The 16143-nt window shown below is 44.2% G+C and overlaps 1 protein-coding gene across 8 annotated transcripts in view; it reads left to right on the forward strand.

Moving 5' to 3' along the window:
- Nucleotides 1–16143, forward strand: part of Hdac4 (histone deacetylase 4) — a 247844-nt gene that overhangs the window by 18016 nt on the left and 213685 nt on the right. For all 8 annotated transcript variants that reach the window (XM_040753010.1, XM_013122142.3, XM_040753013.1 and 5 more), the window contains exon 2: nucleotides 13882–14117. In XM_040753010.1, the coding sequence (XP_040608944.1) occupies nucleotides 14096–14117 (22 nt within the window). In that variant the 5' untranslated portion in view covers nucleotides 13882–14095. The remainder of the gene's footprint in view (nucleotides 1–13881; nucleotides 14118–16143) is intronic.

Genomic DNA, 16143 nt, shown 5'->3' on the forward strand with positions numbered 1-16143 from the left:
CCTCTTCACTGTTATTCCTTGCTGACAACATCTAAACCTCCAAATCTGATCAGGCTGTTTGCCTTCTTACTTTACATTAGTCAAACTCAACTCTTGGCCTTGGTGCTCAGAGGTCAGGGATTGAGACTTTGCATTGTCTATGTCCTGGGTCACGTCACCTTTTTTATGCCTGGTCCTGGCCCAGTGGGAATTAGTACTGCAAGTAGCATGTGGGTCAGGGACTCCTCACCATACTCCTGACTGAAGCCAGTGGTGGTGTGCATTGCCTTCTAGCTGCAGTTACCATGTGGCCTACAGCTGGGGAATTGCCTGTAGTTTTCCAGCATCCTCAGTGCCTCTGAGAGGGCCAGACCTCATTCACAGACATTATTGCTCTTTCTCAATGACCTATGATGAGGCAGGTGCTATTAGCTAGTTCCAGTGCAGAGAATCATCACATAGCTCTAGAGATGCAGAGTTTGCATCAGGGCCCAGCCAAGTCAAGCTCAGCTCAACTTGGTGCTCTGTGGGGCTTTTGTTTTGGAGTGGAACCCAGGAGGTATGAAGACAGGGTGAGGGTGACCAGTCCATGACCTGGGAGGGCAGATAACCCAAGAAGACCATTGACCCCACCATACTGGAGCAAGTGCTTTGAAGGCTGAACACTAGCACCCCCTCCAGGGATTCAGTTTTCTTGGACAGCAGCAATCACATCTGGAGGACTGAGCCAGGGCTGCCCTTTTCAGAGACGCCTGGAAGAGGTGGGCAGCTGGGAGCCCTGTGGGCAGGTGGAAGCTGATTGGGTACTGCCTGCTCAGGTATTTGAGCTCTCATTTATTAATCATCACCAGCACTTGAGTGTCGTCATGATGACGTTCTCATTTTCTGGCAGGCAGCCTGCTCATAACCAGGGCTCACATACTTGTACCTGTAATGGAACCCTAGTATTGAGTCCCACTTTTCCCAGACTTGCTCCAAACTCTCTCATGTACCCTTGTGCCTGTTGGATGGTAAGCCTCAGTTTTCCTCTTTTCGTCCCTGGAGTTTTCTGCCTCCCAGCTTTAGTGCCTCTGATTTGTCTGTGGGAAGGACAGATCTCCAAGACTGCCTCCTTTCTACTCCTTGCCTGGTTCCACCCTGGAGTTCATTGCTTCTGGCACTTCATGTCTCCATTACTTGTCTTATAGAAGCATTTTATTCCAAAGATCTCCATGTGAGATCAGTGGGTTGGTACAGGTCATCTTTCTGTGAGAATGGAGAGCTTGGGAGTTGGGTGGAGCTGGAGGTCTGCACAGTTTGTTTCTGAAAGACCATTTTATCAGAGGCAGTCATCTCAGAGAGGAGAGTAAGGTGCACACAGAACCTCGTTGGAGTGAAAGAGGACTGCTCAAACGACAAAGTATCATGGGTCCCTAGGTGCAGCCTCAGGATAGCTGCTGAGAGCAGGCATCTCAGGGGCCTGCAGATAACATTAGGAAATCCTTTGTTCAGGGAGTTAAGGGCATGGCCCTATAGCTATGCCTCTCAGTGTAGTAGTAGTCCTTGGATATTGTCCAGGTATGTGTGCACAGCATGGAGACTGGCGGCTGGTGCATACCATTTTTGACTGATTCTTAGTTTCTTTGCCTCCCAGGCCCCAGGGCACCCCATTCCATCTTCCCTTTGGAGGCCATTACTGCATTCCCATCCCTACACTTTTGCCTCCTGTTGACACTCCTTTGATGTTCTTTATTGTCCCTGATGGTGGTGTCTGCTGGGTTCTGTCTCAGCAGCACAGGTTCTGAAGCTGTCACACACAGCAGTGACAGTGCTTTTCTGTGGCCAACTCAGGAAAAGGTACAGCCACATGGGCCCAGCCTGGTCAGGTCTGTGTCTGGGCTGCAGGCCAAGAGGGCACTGGCTCACATAGGTAGGCTGAGGATGCTTCTGGGATACTTCCTCCAAAGTGACTACTGCCATCTGATACTGTGCCTTCTCTTCATTCTTTTTGGTGAATAGGAGATAAGGCATTTGCTTTGAATAGAATGCTAATTTAAAATGAAATGCCTTGTGATGATGACAAGACACCAAGCAGGTGAGGTGGCCTTCATATGGTGTGTGGAGTCAGCGTTCTCCTATAGCCTCAACACAAGAAGGAGTAAGGTAGCATGTCTGTGGTCTACTGGGTGGGTGGGCCTCTGTTCCTGCCCATGCTTCTGGGCAAGTCTGTGGTGCTCCTGATGAATCAGACCTTTTCCTTTCTGTATGCGGTTCCTGCCCTAGCAATACCCGCTGCCAGTTCTGCCCGTTATCAGGTGGCAGTGACAGAATGAAGGACATTGGGCTGATTAAGGTGTGACCCTGTGTGGTTTGTGGGGTCTCCAAGTAGAGACAGTAGGAGTCCAGTTGCTCTTCATTACTCAGGGAGGGCGGGGGTACACTGAGGAGGTTTCCAGCTTTGGCAGAAGATGCTTTCCGCCACAAACGAGAATTCCAGTAGGCGCCGGGAGGATGTTGGGCCTAGTGTAGGCTGCAGATGCAGGGTTTTTGTGAGCAGGTGGTAGCTGACTGCACACTTGGGAGCATCACTCTGAATGATGTGGGGAAATGCCATTTTAGTTAGCAGGTGGCATTAGGACCATGGTGGCCATGCTGTCCTTGTTCTCCTTCAGTTCATAGAGACCAGTATAGCAGGCACACTGGCCATGAATCACTGACGGGAAACCCAATGTGACACTTTGTGTGCTTGCTTTTTGCTGTTTTGTTTTAATTCCTCTCTGAACTTTGAGTCTTATTTTCTGTGACTTGAGGGTGTATTTTCTACCACCTCTTATTGTCGTCATTGCCGTCAACATCATTATCATAGTCATTCCCTTTTATCAGCTGTCTCCCTTGTTGGGATTTCGGTTGATGCCTTGTGACTGAAGGTTTTGACACTTACCCAGCCTAGTTTTGGATTTCTCTGTGGGGTTTGCTTCTGGTCTTTGTTTGTGTAGTCTAGGAGCTTGCCAGTCAGCTATCTTCTCTGGCATGTCTGCCCCGCCCCCAAGTGCTGTGTTACCTCGGTGGCATGTAGTCTTAGTGTTTCTGTTTTTGCTTGGTCATTTTCCTAATTGTCTATAAGTGGAGAATTGCCTGTTCCTATAGATCTAAGATGGATTCAGGTTCACACTTAAGTAACTCATTGGGGGTGGGGAGCATGTCTTAGGAGACTTTTGGGGTTTGTCCTCAACCATTCAGGTCCTGTAAGCTGCTCCCAAACGCCTCTGTTGGTGTAATAAGAATTCCACTGAGAGCAGGCAAAAATATCCTCAACCAGTTGAGCGAGTAGATGTGAGTTTTGGAAAATGTTGGGCAAATAGGAGTCATGCTCATGCAGAGTCTTAGAATTGAGAGCGGGCGATTCCAGAGTGAACGTCAAGGGCAGCTGAGGAAGGAGCAGGCTGCCAGCATGCAGAGCCCTCCAGTATCTTGTGCTCAGGAGTCATCCAGACAGTCAGAAAGGACACTCTATGCACTGGCTGGTAGAAGAGAGAGAACCAGTGTCCATTTCAGGAGGGGCTGTGGCCACTTAACCCCATGCCCCATTTTACCCCGCTGGTGCAGAACCAAGCTGTGAGCTTCTCCACCCTCCTAGTCTCCAGACACTGTCCAGATGGTAAGACACTTGGAGGGCAGTCTGTCTGTTGGTGGTGATGAAATGAATGCACCTTGATGGTGTGTTCTGGAGGTGTGGCTGAAGAAGTAATGAAGAAGTCTGTGTGACAAGTTCATGTTTTTTTTTTTTTTTTAAGATTTATTTATTACATATACAGTGTTCTGCCTACATGCCAGAAGAGGACATCAGATTGAATTGCAGATGGTTGTGAGCCACCATGTGGTTGCTGGGAATTGAACTCAGGACCCCTGGAAGAGCAGTCAGTGCTCTTAACCTCTGAGCCATCTCTCCAGCCCCAAGTTCATGTTTTAAGGCACAGTAGCTACCTGGTATGGGCATGTGCACTGCGGATAGCAACAGGATAAAGGCTGCCTGGTGAGCTGTGATGAGGAGAGAGAACCCAATGCTCCCCTTCTTGTTGTGTGCTTGACTGTCCTCAAACAGCGTCTGGAAAGTGCCAGTACCCTGGAGAGAGCAAAGCACCCTCTGAAAGGACTTTGGGGTCTTCAGAGGCTCCAGAGGCTCCTTGAATAGCACTGAGAACTGCTATTCAAAGGGTGTCTGTGTGTTTGGAGATGGGAACTCATTGTCACTCATTGTCACTGTTTTCCATCTGTGACACTGTGAGGCTTCTGTGCAGGTGGCTGGTACTGCCCCAAGTCAGTGTTTCTGAGTACCTGCTGCTTTGTCAGGATGGCACTGTGTTTACTAGTCCCTTTAGGTGAATGTATTACTGTTGCTGTGATTAAACACCATGGCCAAGGCAACTTATGGAAAAGGGTTTATTTTGGCTTAATGGTTCCAGAGGGCTAAGAGTCCATCGTGTTGGGGGCACATAGCAGCAAGTTGCAGGCAGGGCAGCAGGAACAGGAAGTTGAGAAGTAACACACCCAACTGCATGCACAAAATAGAGGGAGCAACCTGGAATTTACACAGTTCTTTTAATTTTAAAGACTGCTCCTAGTGGCATATTTCCTTCAGCAAGGCTGCACCACATAAACATTCTCAAATAGTGCCACCAACAGCTAGAGACCAAGTAAGTGTTCAAATGCCTGAGACTATGGGGACAATTGTCATTCAAATCCAGAGTGAGGCTTTGAAGCCATTTGCCTCCTGCTCTGGGATCTATGTGGGTCATTGATAAATCTTGGGTTTTCTTTGGGTGTTAACAGCCATCTGCCTAGGACATCCTGGCCTTACGTTTGTTGTAGTTTGTTACTGAATAATCCATAGGACCCTGTACTAATCTGTACCACCTAAAATCTTTCTCCAAAATCATTTTATTTTTCAGGTGAAGGAAACAAGTATCATTTTATCTGAATGTTTGATCCAGTGTGGCCTTTAAAGAGTTTATTTTACCAAGAAGTTTGTACACGTTACAGATCAGGACTAGAATGTGGGTGTTCTTCATTTGTAACCTCAGTAACTAGAGATGGCTGTCAGCAAAAGGACTTTTGTGAGGAAAGCATGTCAGGCCTTGAGTATGTTGGCAGAGTGCGACCCTGGTTTCTGTCTCATCACAACTTCCAGCATCTGATCTCCCATGCATGGACCCTCTGTGCAACCCCCCTTTCCTCGCCCCTCTTTCTCTGTCTGTCTCTCTGTCTCTCTCTCCCCCCTCCTCTTTCTTTTCTCCATACCCTCCTCTCTCTCGCTTTCTCTCTTTCAAGACAGGGTGCATTTTATTCTTGGATTAGAGCATTCTACAATATTAGCAATATCTAGAGGGTTTCCAGTTGTGGGTTATCACAACCAAACAGCTGTGGGTTTTTTAATTGTAATTTTTTAGCAAGAATTTCATATAGTCTCAAAGTCACAATGTAGCTGAGGGATGACTTTGAACTTCTGGTCTTTGCTTGTACAAGTGCTGGGATTGTAGGTGTGTACCACCTCACCAGTTTATAAAGTGTTGGAGATCAGGTCCGTGGCGTTGTTTATGCTGGGCGAGCAATCTGTCAACCGAGCCACATCCCCATTCCACTTCTCTGTCTTCATGGGCAGGGCTAGGGAACAGGTTGGGTCTGTCCTGGAATGACTTTAGTGGGACACAGAGTTTGTGTATGTTGTGTTATTTCCTATCATCAGGGATTTGTTTCCTGGGTGCTAGGGCCCTTCATTGTCAAAGTTGAGTGTGAGGGCTCTGGTTTTTACCTTGTCCTCGCTAATACTTGGTGCTTCTTTGCTTAGAAATTTTAGATATTTTGATGAGTTAGTCCAACCCTGTTGTAGCTTTAGTTTTCATTTTCCTATTGTCATAGATATGGACACCTGTCTGTGCGTTGATTGACTGCTTACAAACTCTTGTGAGACGCTTGTTCTTACCATTCATATGCTCTTTTTTCCCCTCTTTAAATTGGGGGTGGTCAGCTCTTCATATTTGTAGGGATCACTGTGAGTTTTGGGTGTCAGTCTCTTGTTGAATGTTCTGTGGCAGGCTGCTTCTCCTGCTGTTTGGCTGTCTTCTCTTTCTTCTGAGTCTGGATAAATTGAACATTTTCTTTTTCCTTTTTCACTTTATGGTCCGAGGAGATTTTTCTAACTGTATGAAAATACTGGTTTTTGTGGTCTTTCGGACTGGGTCTGTAACCCATCTCTTGTTTTCATGATAGATTGTTAGGTGGGTCATGACCCAAGCATTATATTCACAAAGACTGAAACCTTGGGATTCAGAGTGGGCTCTTGACTATTACCAGATGACCTTGCTTGTATTGGGTTCATACTAGATTATTATGTTCCTTGGCTTGTTTATAATAAATCAATATAATATAATTGAGAATGTAAGTCTTCCAGGTCCTTTGTGTTTCTTCATAAAAATATAATATTGACTTGTAAATTTACAAAAATTATAATTTTATTGTTATTATTTTTTTCTGAGACAGGGTTTCTCTGTGTAACAGTTCTGGCTGTCTTGGAACTCACTTTGTAGACCAGGTCGCTATCACCACCTGACTTAATTTTAATTTTTATTGTGATTGCATAGACTACCAGTTAATTGGGGAATGTCAATGTCTGCACCATTGTTAGGTCTTTAAATTCATATACATAGAATATTGTTTTATTTATTTAAATCTTTGAATTTTGCTTATTTTATTCTTATAATTTCCAATAAAGCTTATAAGCTTATCATCTTTTGATATATTTAGCCCTTGATATTTGCTGATAATCTGATGGTATCATAAATGTTTTCTCAGAGTTATTTTCTTTTTGTCCGTGGTGTGTAGAAATCTCTAGGTATATTGCTCATCTTACTTTGCAGTCTTAAGCTAATACAGGCATTTTGATAGTTCTTGGTTGATTGTTCTAGGTTTTCTGTGCATATGGTGTACTGTGTATGGATGGTGACATCACCCTTCCAGTTCTTTTTCATGTCATGTTGCTCTGGTGAGGGTCTCAAGAGATGGCATTGTTTGGAGAGGTAAGCGTGGCATCTGCTGTGTTCTATAGATGATCTGCATTTGTCACTCTGCTGTCTTGTCACTTCTTGCTTGATGGTGTCATAACTGATGGCTGGTACTCCACCAGCCACTGAGTATGGTAAGGGACAGAGCATGCCCTCTCTGCTCACACCTCTTTTTGGAGCTTCATAAAGATTTTTAAAAGGAATACTCTTAAGATTAATAGCTTCTAACACTTGCTCATTGGAAGGGTTTTTACATCATATGAAGTCAAGCCAACTAGGATTTCAAAATTTCCAAGTTACAGGAGGGAGGAACGCAGGTAACCTATCACATGAAGCCATCATGCTACTTATTCTGTATGGAGCCTGGGGAGAAATGCAGCAAGAGATGTCTTTGTAGAAGTTTGTACCCAGTCTCAGACTGCAGTTAACAGGATGGCACACCTGCCACTGTGTCCTGAAGGTACCTGTAAATCAAAGTTACTTACCTTCTTTCTGGCTCTTACAGACATGGTCTTCTCATTTGTGTGGTGCCTGGAACACTCTGGGCCAGCAGGCCTATGCGCTAACTGTCTTCTGACCTACCTTGGTCTGCTTCCCCATACCTGTGTCAGATGGCTTGCACATGGTCTCTGGACCTGGCTCATCGGTCTCCCGTTTCTAGCTGTCTGTTTCCAGATTTTCTTTTTTTTTTTCCTTTTTTTTCTATTGTCTTTCTCTTAGGATCATGGGCCCTGGCCCAGCCTAGCTCTGAAACAGTCTGCAGTGACACTGGGGACTATTTTGGCCAAGAAGGAACTCCAGAGGCTGGTGTGTGACTGCATGGAAGGCAGGGTTCCCAGCTCTAGAGACGGCCCTCAGCGGTCTTGTGCTGCCATAGCAGCCCGTCCCCACTGAGTTCTTCTCTGATCAGGACCCCGTAGGCTCTGCCTCTCTCACATGGAAGGTGGCATCTTTTGAAAACCTTCTTGCTGGTAGCAGAGCTCTGAGTAGATGGCTCTGAAGCTGATTTTCATCATGCCCTAGGCAGTGCACGAGCAAACAACAATAAAACCCTAGCCACCAAACTCATAATAGGTTGTTGATGAACCTACCTGCAACCATTTACAGTTAGATTTGGGCATTCAGTATGTTGAGAAGGAGATGTGAATGGAGCAAGAATGGCAGAGTGTTCATGATGATTGAAGTTGGTCCTTTGGGTTAGTTGTATTAGTTGCTTTGCTTTGTGTTTGCATCAGGTTCCATAGTATGAAGCCTTTCCTTCAGCAAGAAAAACCTATGTGGAAACTACAAGAACCTTACATTAAAATTACCTTTATAGATACTTTTTCTACTGAATTTGTATTTTATTTATTTATTAGGTTTTTTTGAGACAGGGTCTCATTATGTAGCTCAGGATGGCCTGAACTCACAGAGATCTGTCTCCCTCTGCCTCCTAAGTGCAGGGATTAAAGGTGAGCACCACTAAGATCAGGCCATGTTTTTATTTCTTACTCACCACGTATGAAAATGATAAATAGTTTAGACCCATCAGAATGGAGAAACACCAAATGGCACATGTACCCTGGCATCAAAGCCTGCTTTCTGCAGAAGCACAGCCCACTGTCCTGAAGTGATGCATGGGCAGCTCTGGAAGAGCGGCTTGGTGAGGCTGGGTGGATCTCGGCAGACTGAGGACAGAAGCAGCGTTGAGTGCCCGGTACCATCTCCTCATGAGCCTGTTTGTCATTTTAGGGCTTTTGAAACTACTTATGAGTATACAAGAACATAAACAATGCATTGTATATTGTAGGAGCCAGGTTTCTCACTGTTAAAAATGAGGAAAGGGTGACTAGCAGAAATCTTGCAGTGGTTAGTTAGCTTGGAACCTTAGGCATCAGTACTGAGTTGATGTAAACAAATGCTTAACAAAAAAGATGGAAAGCCTGGAAAGCACAAGCAGCTGACGTAATGGATCTCCAGTAGACAGAGCTAAGTGAATAAGCCAGAGAAAGTTGATAACATTGGATTAATAGTATACTGCGCAGAGGAAATATTCACCTGTCTTCATTAATGCAAGTGACCAAATGCAAAGATAAGGGCCCCTCAGCATTGAATTTGAACTAGTATGTATAAGAGAAGGAAGCCAAGTGCCATCATCAGGCAGACTCCCCACAATGGCAACAATTGCAAATGGGCCCCCCTGATGAATCTAGGACCCAGAAGATACATCCTGCTATGTCTCTGTCCTTCCAAATAATTGGCATTTAGGTCTTTCAAGGCTCTTGTTAATTTTATGTGTCCTTGGCATAAAGTTGTCTATGATGCTATCTTTTGTCCTTTTGCTGTTTGTATGGTTTGTAGTTCATTCCCTCTTCTTGATAGCGTTTCATCATCAGACTGACTAAAGCTTTGGAATCACATTCCTTTCCCCTTTCTTTCCCTCTGTGTTCCTGATGGGGACTCACTGTCAGTAAGGTCTTGAGTTTGCTGTCTTCCTTCCTCAGCCTCCTGAGTGACCGACTGGGTTGCAGGTGTACTCCACCGTGTTTGGCCCTCTTTTTCTTTCTTCATTGAATTGATTTCTACTTTTGGCTGTTGTCTCTTTGTTGTTTATTTGGAGTTTAGTTTGCTCTTGTCTAATTTCTTGAATTGAAGCCTTTTCTACCTCGGATTCAGTGCCGAGAATTTCCCTCTGGGCATTTCATTGTGTTTCCGTTTTTCATTCATTGCAAAGTGCCTTCCAGTTTCTTCATTTGTGAAGTGTTTTGTTGTTTATTTTGAGACAGGGTTCCATGTAGCACAGGCTGTTCTCAGACTCTGTGTAATTGAGGATGGCCTTGAACTGCTGATTCTCTTGCCTCTGCTTTCCAAATGCTGGGATCACAGGTGCGTGGTGAACTGAAATGCATTATTTAGCTTGCATATACTTTAGGTTTTAAAGATACTTTTCTGTTGTTACTGATTTTTAAATTAATTCCAGTTTAGTAAGATGCTTATTTTATGCAACTTGAGTCCTTTTAAACTTAATGGTACTAGTTTTAATGGGCCTAAAGGTGTTCTGTTTCAGTGCTTGCTCTGTGTGTTAAAGGACAGTGAGGAAAGTGCACCTCACTGCTTTTGTATAGGGACTGTTATGTAAATGTCATGGAGTCACCTTGAGGTGTGTGTGTGTTTATTCTAATGTCCTGCTAGTTTTCTGTCTGCTGTTGTGACAGTCCCTGAGAATAAGCATTAGATCCTAGCTGTAATGGTTGATGTGCCCATTTCCTTCATGCTTTTCTTAGTTTTGTTTGTAGTGTAAAATGTGGTTTTCATTTACTCTTCAGTTTACTGATCCTTATGCCATTAGGAACTGGGCCTCCGCATCCTGTGTGATAACTTGAGCCTAAAGTTTATTTTATCTGATGCTAATGTCTCCTTCACAGATTGCTCTTGGTTAATGTTTGTGTATTAGTTACTTTTATTATTGTTGTGACCAAATGCTTGACAGCTGTAAGGGAGGGGAGTTTATGTTGGTTTATGATTTCAGAAGGTTCAGTTGATCATGGTGGGGAGGGTGTGGCTGAGCAGAGCAGGTCAGGGCTAGGAAGCAGAAAGGTGGGCTGCTGTGCTGGCCTAGCTCTTCCAGTTCCCTCTTTCGTTCTCTGGGTCCCTCAGTCTATGGGAAGTGCTTCCTATATCAAGGTGGCACTTAGTGCTCGGTTCCTGCTTCTAGAAAGGCCCTCACAGACACACAGAGGGGTCTTCATCATCTCTTGGGGGCATTCTAAGTGGAGTCAGTTGGGCAGTGGCACTTAACCTGCATGGTTTGTGTGATAGATCTTTTCCTTTCTTTAGTTTATTTGTGACTTCATAGTCAAGCTCAGCTCTATGAAGGAATGTATTGTGTAGCTTTGTCATCATTGCCATTGTGTGAATATTACACAGGCTAAGAGGACCACATTGTCACATGATGATCCTTTTTAATGTGACCACTGCTGTATTTGCTATATGCAGTCTGTTGTTGAGTTGAATGTCATTATGTGGCATGTGTCTGTATTGAAAATGCATTCGTGTAGGTAGCATATAGCTGGGTCTCTGTTGCTTGGGGAACACTGATGTTATATGAGTGACCTTCTGTCTCTACACCATTTCCAGTCCTACCTCATGGTGGTTCTTTCTACTTGGTACAAAAACTTACTCTTAATATATGTCTGACAAGCTCTGCCCCTTAGTGTAGTGCTGGACAATTTGACAAAGTCACAGGTAAAGGTGAGAGTGGGCTCAGTTGTCCTTAAATCCCAAACTCAGAAGCATTTTCTCTTTATCCTCTTTAAATTGTTGTCACTGTTTTTAAATCTTAAAATTCTGTATTTATTAGACTTTTTGTTAGGACTATTTAGTGTCTTTTTTGAACTGTGGTAATGTTTTCATTATGTGTTTTTGTAGTGTATTAGTTATGAACCTCATTCTTCTTCTAAGCCCTGGTATTTCTAGTGTTCAGTTTTGCCAAGTATGAGTCCTCCCAGAACATACGTATTGTGTCACAACAAAAACTCTTGGGTTCTGTTCCAAGGGCCTCCCCTCCATCAGTGGAGCTTAGAGAGTTTGTAGGAAGCCTTGGGTGGGAGCTGTAACCCTGGAAAGTTGGGCTTGGGCAGTGCTCTGGCCTTGAGAGGCTATTCTTTGAGGAAAAACCACAGTCCCCATCTGGGGGCCTGTCAGCAGAGTATCCAGACTATCTAAGAGCACACCTCAGAACATGATTCCTGTCTTAGTCAGAAGAAAGTTTTTTGCAAGATTGGCTAGACATGTTACAAGAAATGAAGGTGCATGGGGTGAGGGGTGGGATGGTCAAAAAGAGAATCAGGCCAAATGAAAGTTCGCAAGGGAAGTAGTGGAGAACAGTGTTTAAAGTTTACTTAAATGGCATCATGACTACAATGAAGAAAGCTGATACTGTGGAAGATCTTAGCAGTCACGTGCAGAATGTACCAGAGAGGCCGCCTGGGAATGCAGAATAAACAACAGATGTGTCTGAGGCAAGAGGGGTGGGATCTGTGGAGAGAGTCCAGCAGCAGTATAGAATCTCTCAAGAAGCCAGAATGAGTTGAATAAAAATAATCAAGGGTGACTGAGCGTTTTCCAGAGCAGGAAGATGGAAATGTATTCAAAGGGTCTTGCTGTGAGCAAAACGAATCAAGAGACACTTAGCGGTACACCGTCTGACAGTATTTTTAAATTTCCAGACTAAAGAAAAAGACATGGTAGTGTGTAGGCAGAAGAAAACGACATCAGCAATACCCAGCCCTAAAAGTTATGCAGACAGGAACTCTGGGGTAACTGACCTTAGGCTATTCCATGGGGCCAAGGGAACAGCATTACAGGATGGATGGTGTGGCCTAAAACTTTTATAACTAGCCAAGATGTGACTTTGTGCAAGATGGCTACAAAGTTGCCAGAATCAAGGGGTTTGCAGAATTGTGCCAGTTGCCTCCCTTTAAAGAAGTGGTGTCATGACTGAGAGGAGTAAAAGTTCTGAACCTATGAATAAAAGCCATGGTGCTATTGGGTGCGTATCAGTTGTCATAAAGATAAGGGTTACATAGGTGTAGGCAATAGTGCAAAGCTGGAAACCACCTTGAATAGCCCATGTTTGGAGACTGTCCTTGACATGATGAGCTGATTAGTTGCAAACAGCTGGGGAAAATACTTGACTTGCTTAATAAAAGGATACATAGGCTGGATGTGCTAGTGGATGCCTTTAATTATAGCACTGCAGAGGCAGAGGCAGGGCCAGCCATTCTGGCCTATATAGAGAAACTCTCAAAAAACAAAAGGATCCATCACATTCTTAATGAGAGAGATAGATATAGATAGATGCCTCAGTAGTTACTGGAGCCAGTGTCAGTCAGGTAGTCTTGGGTTGACATTCATTGGCTTGTCTCTGAAGTGACTGGGTTGTAGAAAAGTCAGTTTGGGGAAGAATCTGTTAAATCTAGGGCTTTTGACAGTGCCCTAAAACCTGCAGTCTTCCCAAATCCTCTCGAGTGGTGTAGAGTGACCTGGGAAAGGGCAGCTGGGGAGTAGGATGCATTCTGGGCAAAATCCTGGGAAAGATAAGTACAGCACAAAAGGTCTGAGTTTGGGTGTTACCTAGCACCTGCCTCTTGGGAGGGACTACCCCAGGTGCTTTTCAGATACTCTTCTGCATGGCCATGCATTCCTTATAAACTTGGGAAAATGAAGTTATAAAGATGGGTACATGAGAAAGAACTTAGGGGATTTGAACTACATTTTATGGTAGCAGCTGTGTGCAGAGAAGTCTGGATGGCTGCTTATCAAAAGAGAGACAAGGTGGGATAGTGGCATTTTCCCTGTGCACGTCATAAAATAGTGCAGCTTGGAATATATCTGTATCAGTGGCAAGGTTCTATACTACTTCCTTCCAAAAGCCTGATGATGGGGATGTTTCTGGAAGGGTGGTTGATATCTCTAGATAAGACTTTAAGCTGAGGTTGATTTTGCGTCCCCCCCCACTCCCGAGACATTTCTGGCTGTCATAATTGGCTAATGCTACTGGCATCTGGTGGGCGGAGGTCAGGGATACTGCTGGGTTTTGTCATGAGTGTAACAGCTCAACAGCCCAGCCACTGCATAGCTATTGGACGTCAGCAGTGCAGTGGTGATGAGGAACATTGCTCACCGGTGGTGTTTGCTCACATGTGATTTTTGACAAACCTCACTGGTTCATGCTGATAGGAATGATTTGGTGTGAATTGTTTTTTCTGATTCCTGGGTTTACAAACAAAGAGAATAGTGAAAACCTATTTCCTTAGTTTGGTGGTATTGTCCAGATTCAGTGTTCACATCCCAACTGAGGGCTCCTTTCTCTCTGACCATGTAGGTTCACCTCTGCAAGGCCAGGTGACAACTTCTCTTCTTGTGGATTACTTGGTTTACAAGACCCTGCCAGTGAGACTTCGAGTTTACGCAGCTGGGACCCGAGCCGCCTCAGTTTTGTACTTGCATGTGCTGGTGGAAGTTTGGAGCTGGTTGGAGCTACTGTTTACGTGGACATTTTGAGCCATTTTGAACTTAAGGCGCTGACACTGCTAGCAATGAGCTCCCAAAGCCATCCAGGTAAGGCCCGCATCTTTGGTTTCTAGTGTTCCTCTTTACAGATGTGTTGCTGCTGCCACTGCAGTCTGCTTGTCCAGTTCAGATTTTGCTTTCTTGTGGTACTTGCTGTTGGTTTGCAGCATCACCAGGTGCTCAGTAACTGGGGTTTCTTGTCTTTTGGTTCAAGGGGCTAATGTAGACCTCCTGGAGATTCAGAGGATGCCCTGGCTTTGCATTCCCACTCCAATAGCAGGCACTTTCCTTGATGTCAGGAAAAACAATTGTGCTTGAGTAGGTGATGGATAAATACCAGCAGGTAACTTGCAGAGTGAGATTCTTGTCAGGGCAAGTGAGGGGCAGTACTGCTGTGATGACTCAGGGTGGGGTGAAACCTTGGTTCCAACAGTCCATATAGTGTCTTAGTTTGCTTTCTTTGGTGCCATGTTAAACATTTCACAAGCCTTTCTGATTCTCAACAGCCCTAGATGCATTTGGAAATGCTGGGACAAAGGACTAGTCTAAGGTCAAGGAGCTGGAAGGGCAGAACAGGATTAGAAACTGCATGCTTGGGCCTTAACACATACATCTGGGACTTGGACTTAGAAAGTAGCAAACCATGAACCAAGATAAATGTGGAGAGCCCTGCCTGACCTGCACACTTCCAGCTGCCTTTGGCTACTTCTGATGCATTGTGTAGTGTCTAGAGCTTTACGTGCCAGGATCTGTACTGGGGACACACAGGAGGCTGGGCAGATGCTAGGGTGGATGCTTGAGGCTCTGTCAGCCTGCCTCTGAGCCTGCTCCATTGGGTAGAGGTAGAGGCATAGAGGCTTAGGGTCTAGGCCCTTTTCTCCAGGACTGCTGGGAACAGAATGGTCACACATACTTCTCTGGGGCATAATGGCTTTGATTGAGAGCTTCAGAGGGCAGAGTTCTAGGTTTTATTTAGGTAGGAGAGTTTTATTGATTAAGTTGTTCATGTATTGATTGTTTTACAGAAATGGTCTATGGTGATTATAGAAAAAAATTAAGCTGTGTAGACTGAAATGTCTATAGTAGATGTGGTATGTAGGTACGCCTTCTGTTCTGCAGTGAGATGGAGATGTGTATCTTTCCTGTGTGTGAACATACAGTGATACATGTGTCCACATCTGTATGTGAGGTGGATGTGAGCTAGTGTGTTAGATGTTTTTCCATGTTAGTGTACTATAAATATCCTTGGTGTCAGTGTTCACACAAACCTCTAACATTCTATGATAGTTTGTGACTGTCTTTATGTGGTTATGGCAGTGTTCACAATAGCTCCAAGTTGACATCACACAATTACTAGGAATACATTATGTGCAGTACTGTAAGTGTCTCCTGGATACCTTCTGAAAAATTGAAGCTGGGTCAGTAGACATTCAGGTTTAAAATGTCTTTAGGATGACTGAAATTGCTCCACAATGTTGTCTAACTCAGCTTCCTAATTGCAGTATATAAGGAGGTGTAGTTTCCTACCTTTCTCCACTCTGGCACTGGGCAGATTCAGTCTGTTTTATTTCTGCTAGCATGCTGGAGAAAATGACTACGTTTTCTTTGCTGTTTAAACGGGGTACATACTATGTGACCTGACCAGATACAATCAGATCTTGCACACACTACCCAGGAGGAGTGTGCTCTTGTTATTATGTTGTTGGTTTAAAGTTTGCAAATATATCTTAGTACTTACTGTGTTTCAAATTCTCTCATACATATGCATGACCTATTTATGTACAAGAATATTTGTACTTTCTTCCTAAATGTTACCAATATCTATTAACTCAGTTTAGCTTTTAAGCCAGGATGGCCTCTACTCTGTCTTCTTGGTTTCTGAGAAAAGTAAAATGTTCTATTGTAGTTGTAATTTTGGTATAGTCTTTTAACATTATTAATCATTTTTCTCTATATATTTCAGTGTTTTCCCCCAGTGCTTAATTAAAAATTAATGACTATTCTTTTGATTAATGAGCTCTCTTACCAGAGTTCGGCGTTTATTTTGTTCTGTAAAATACTCGCCTGTTTTTGG

This window comes from Mesocricetus auratus, unplaced genomic scaffold (genome assembly GCF_017639785.1).
Source record: "Mesocricetus auratus isolate SY011 unplaced genomic scaffold, BCM_Maur_2.0 Super-Scaffold_100010, whole genome shotgun sequence".
Classification (NCBI taxonomy): domain Eukaryota; kingdom Metazoa; phylum Chordata; class Mammalia; order Rodentia; family Cricetidae; genus Mesocricetus; species Mesocricetus auratus.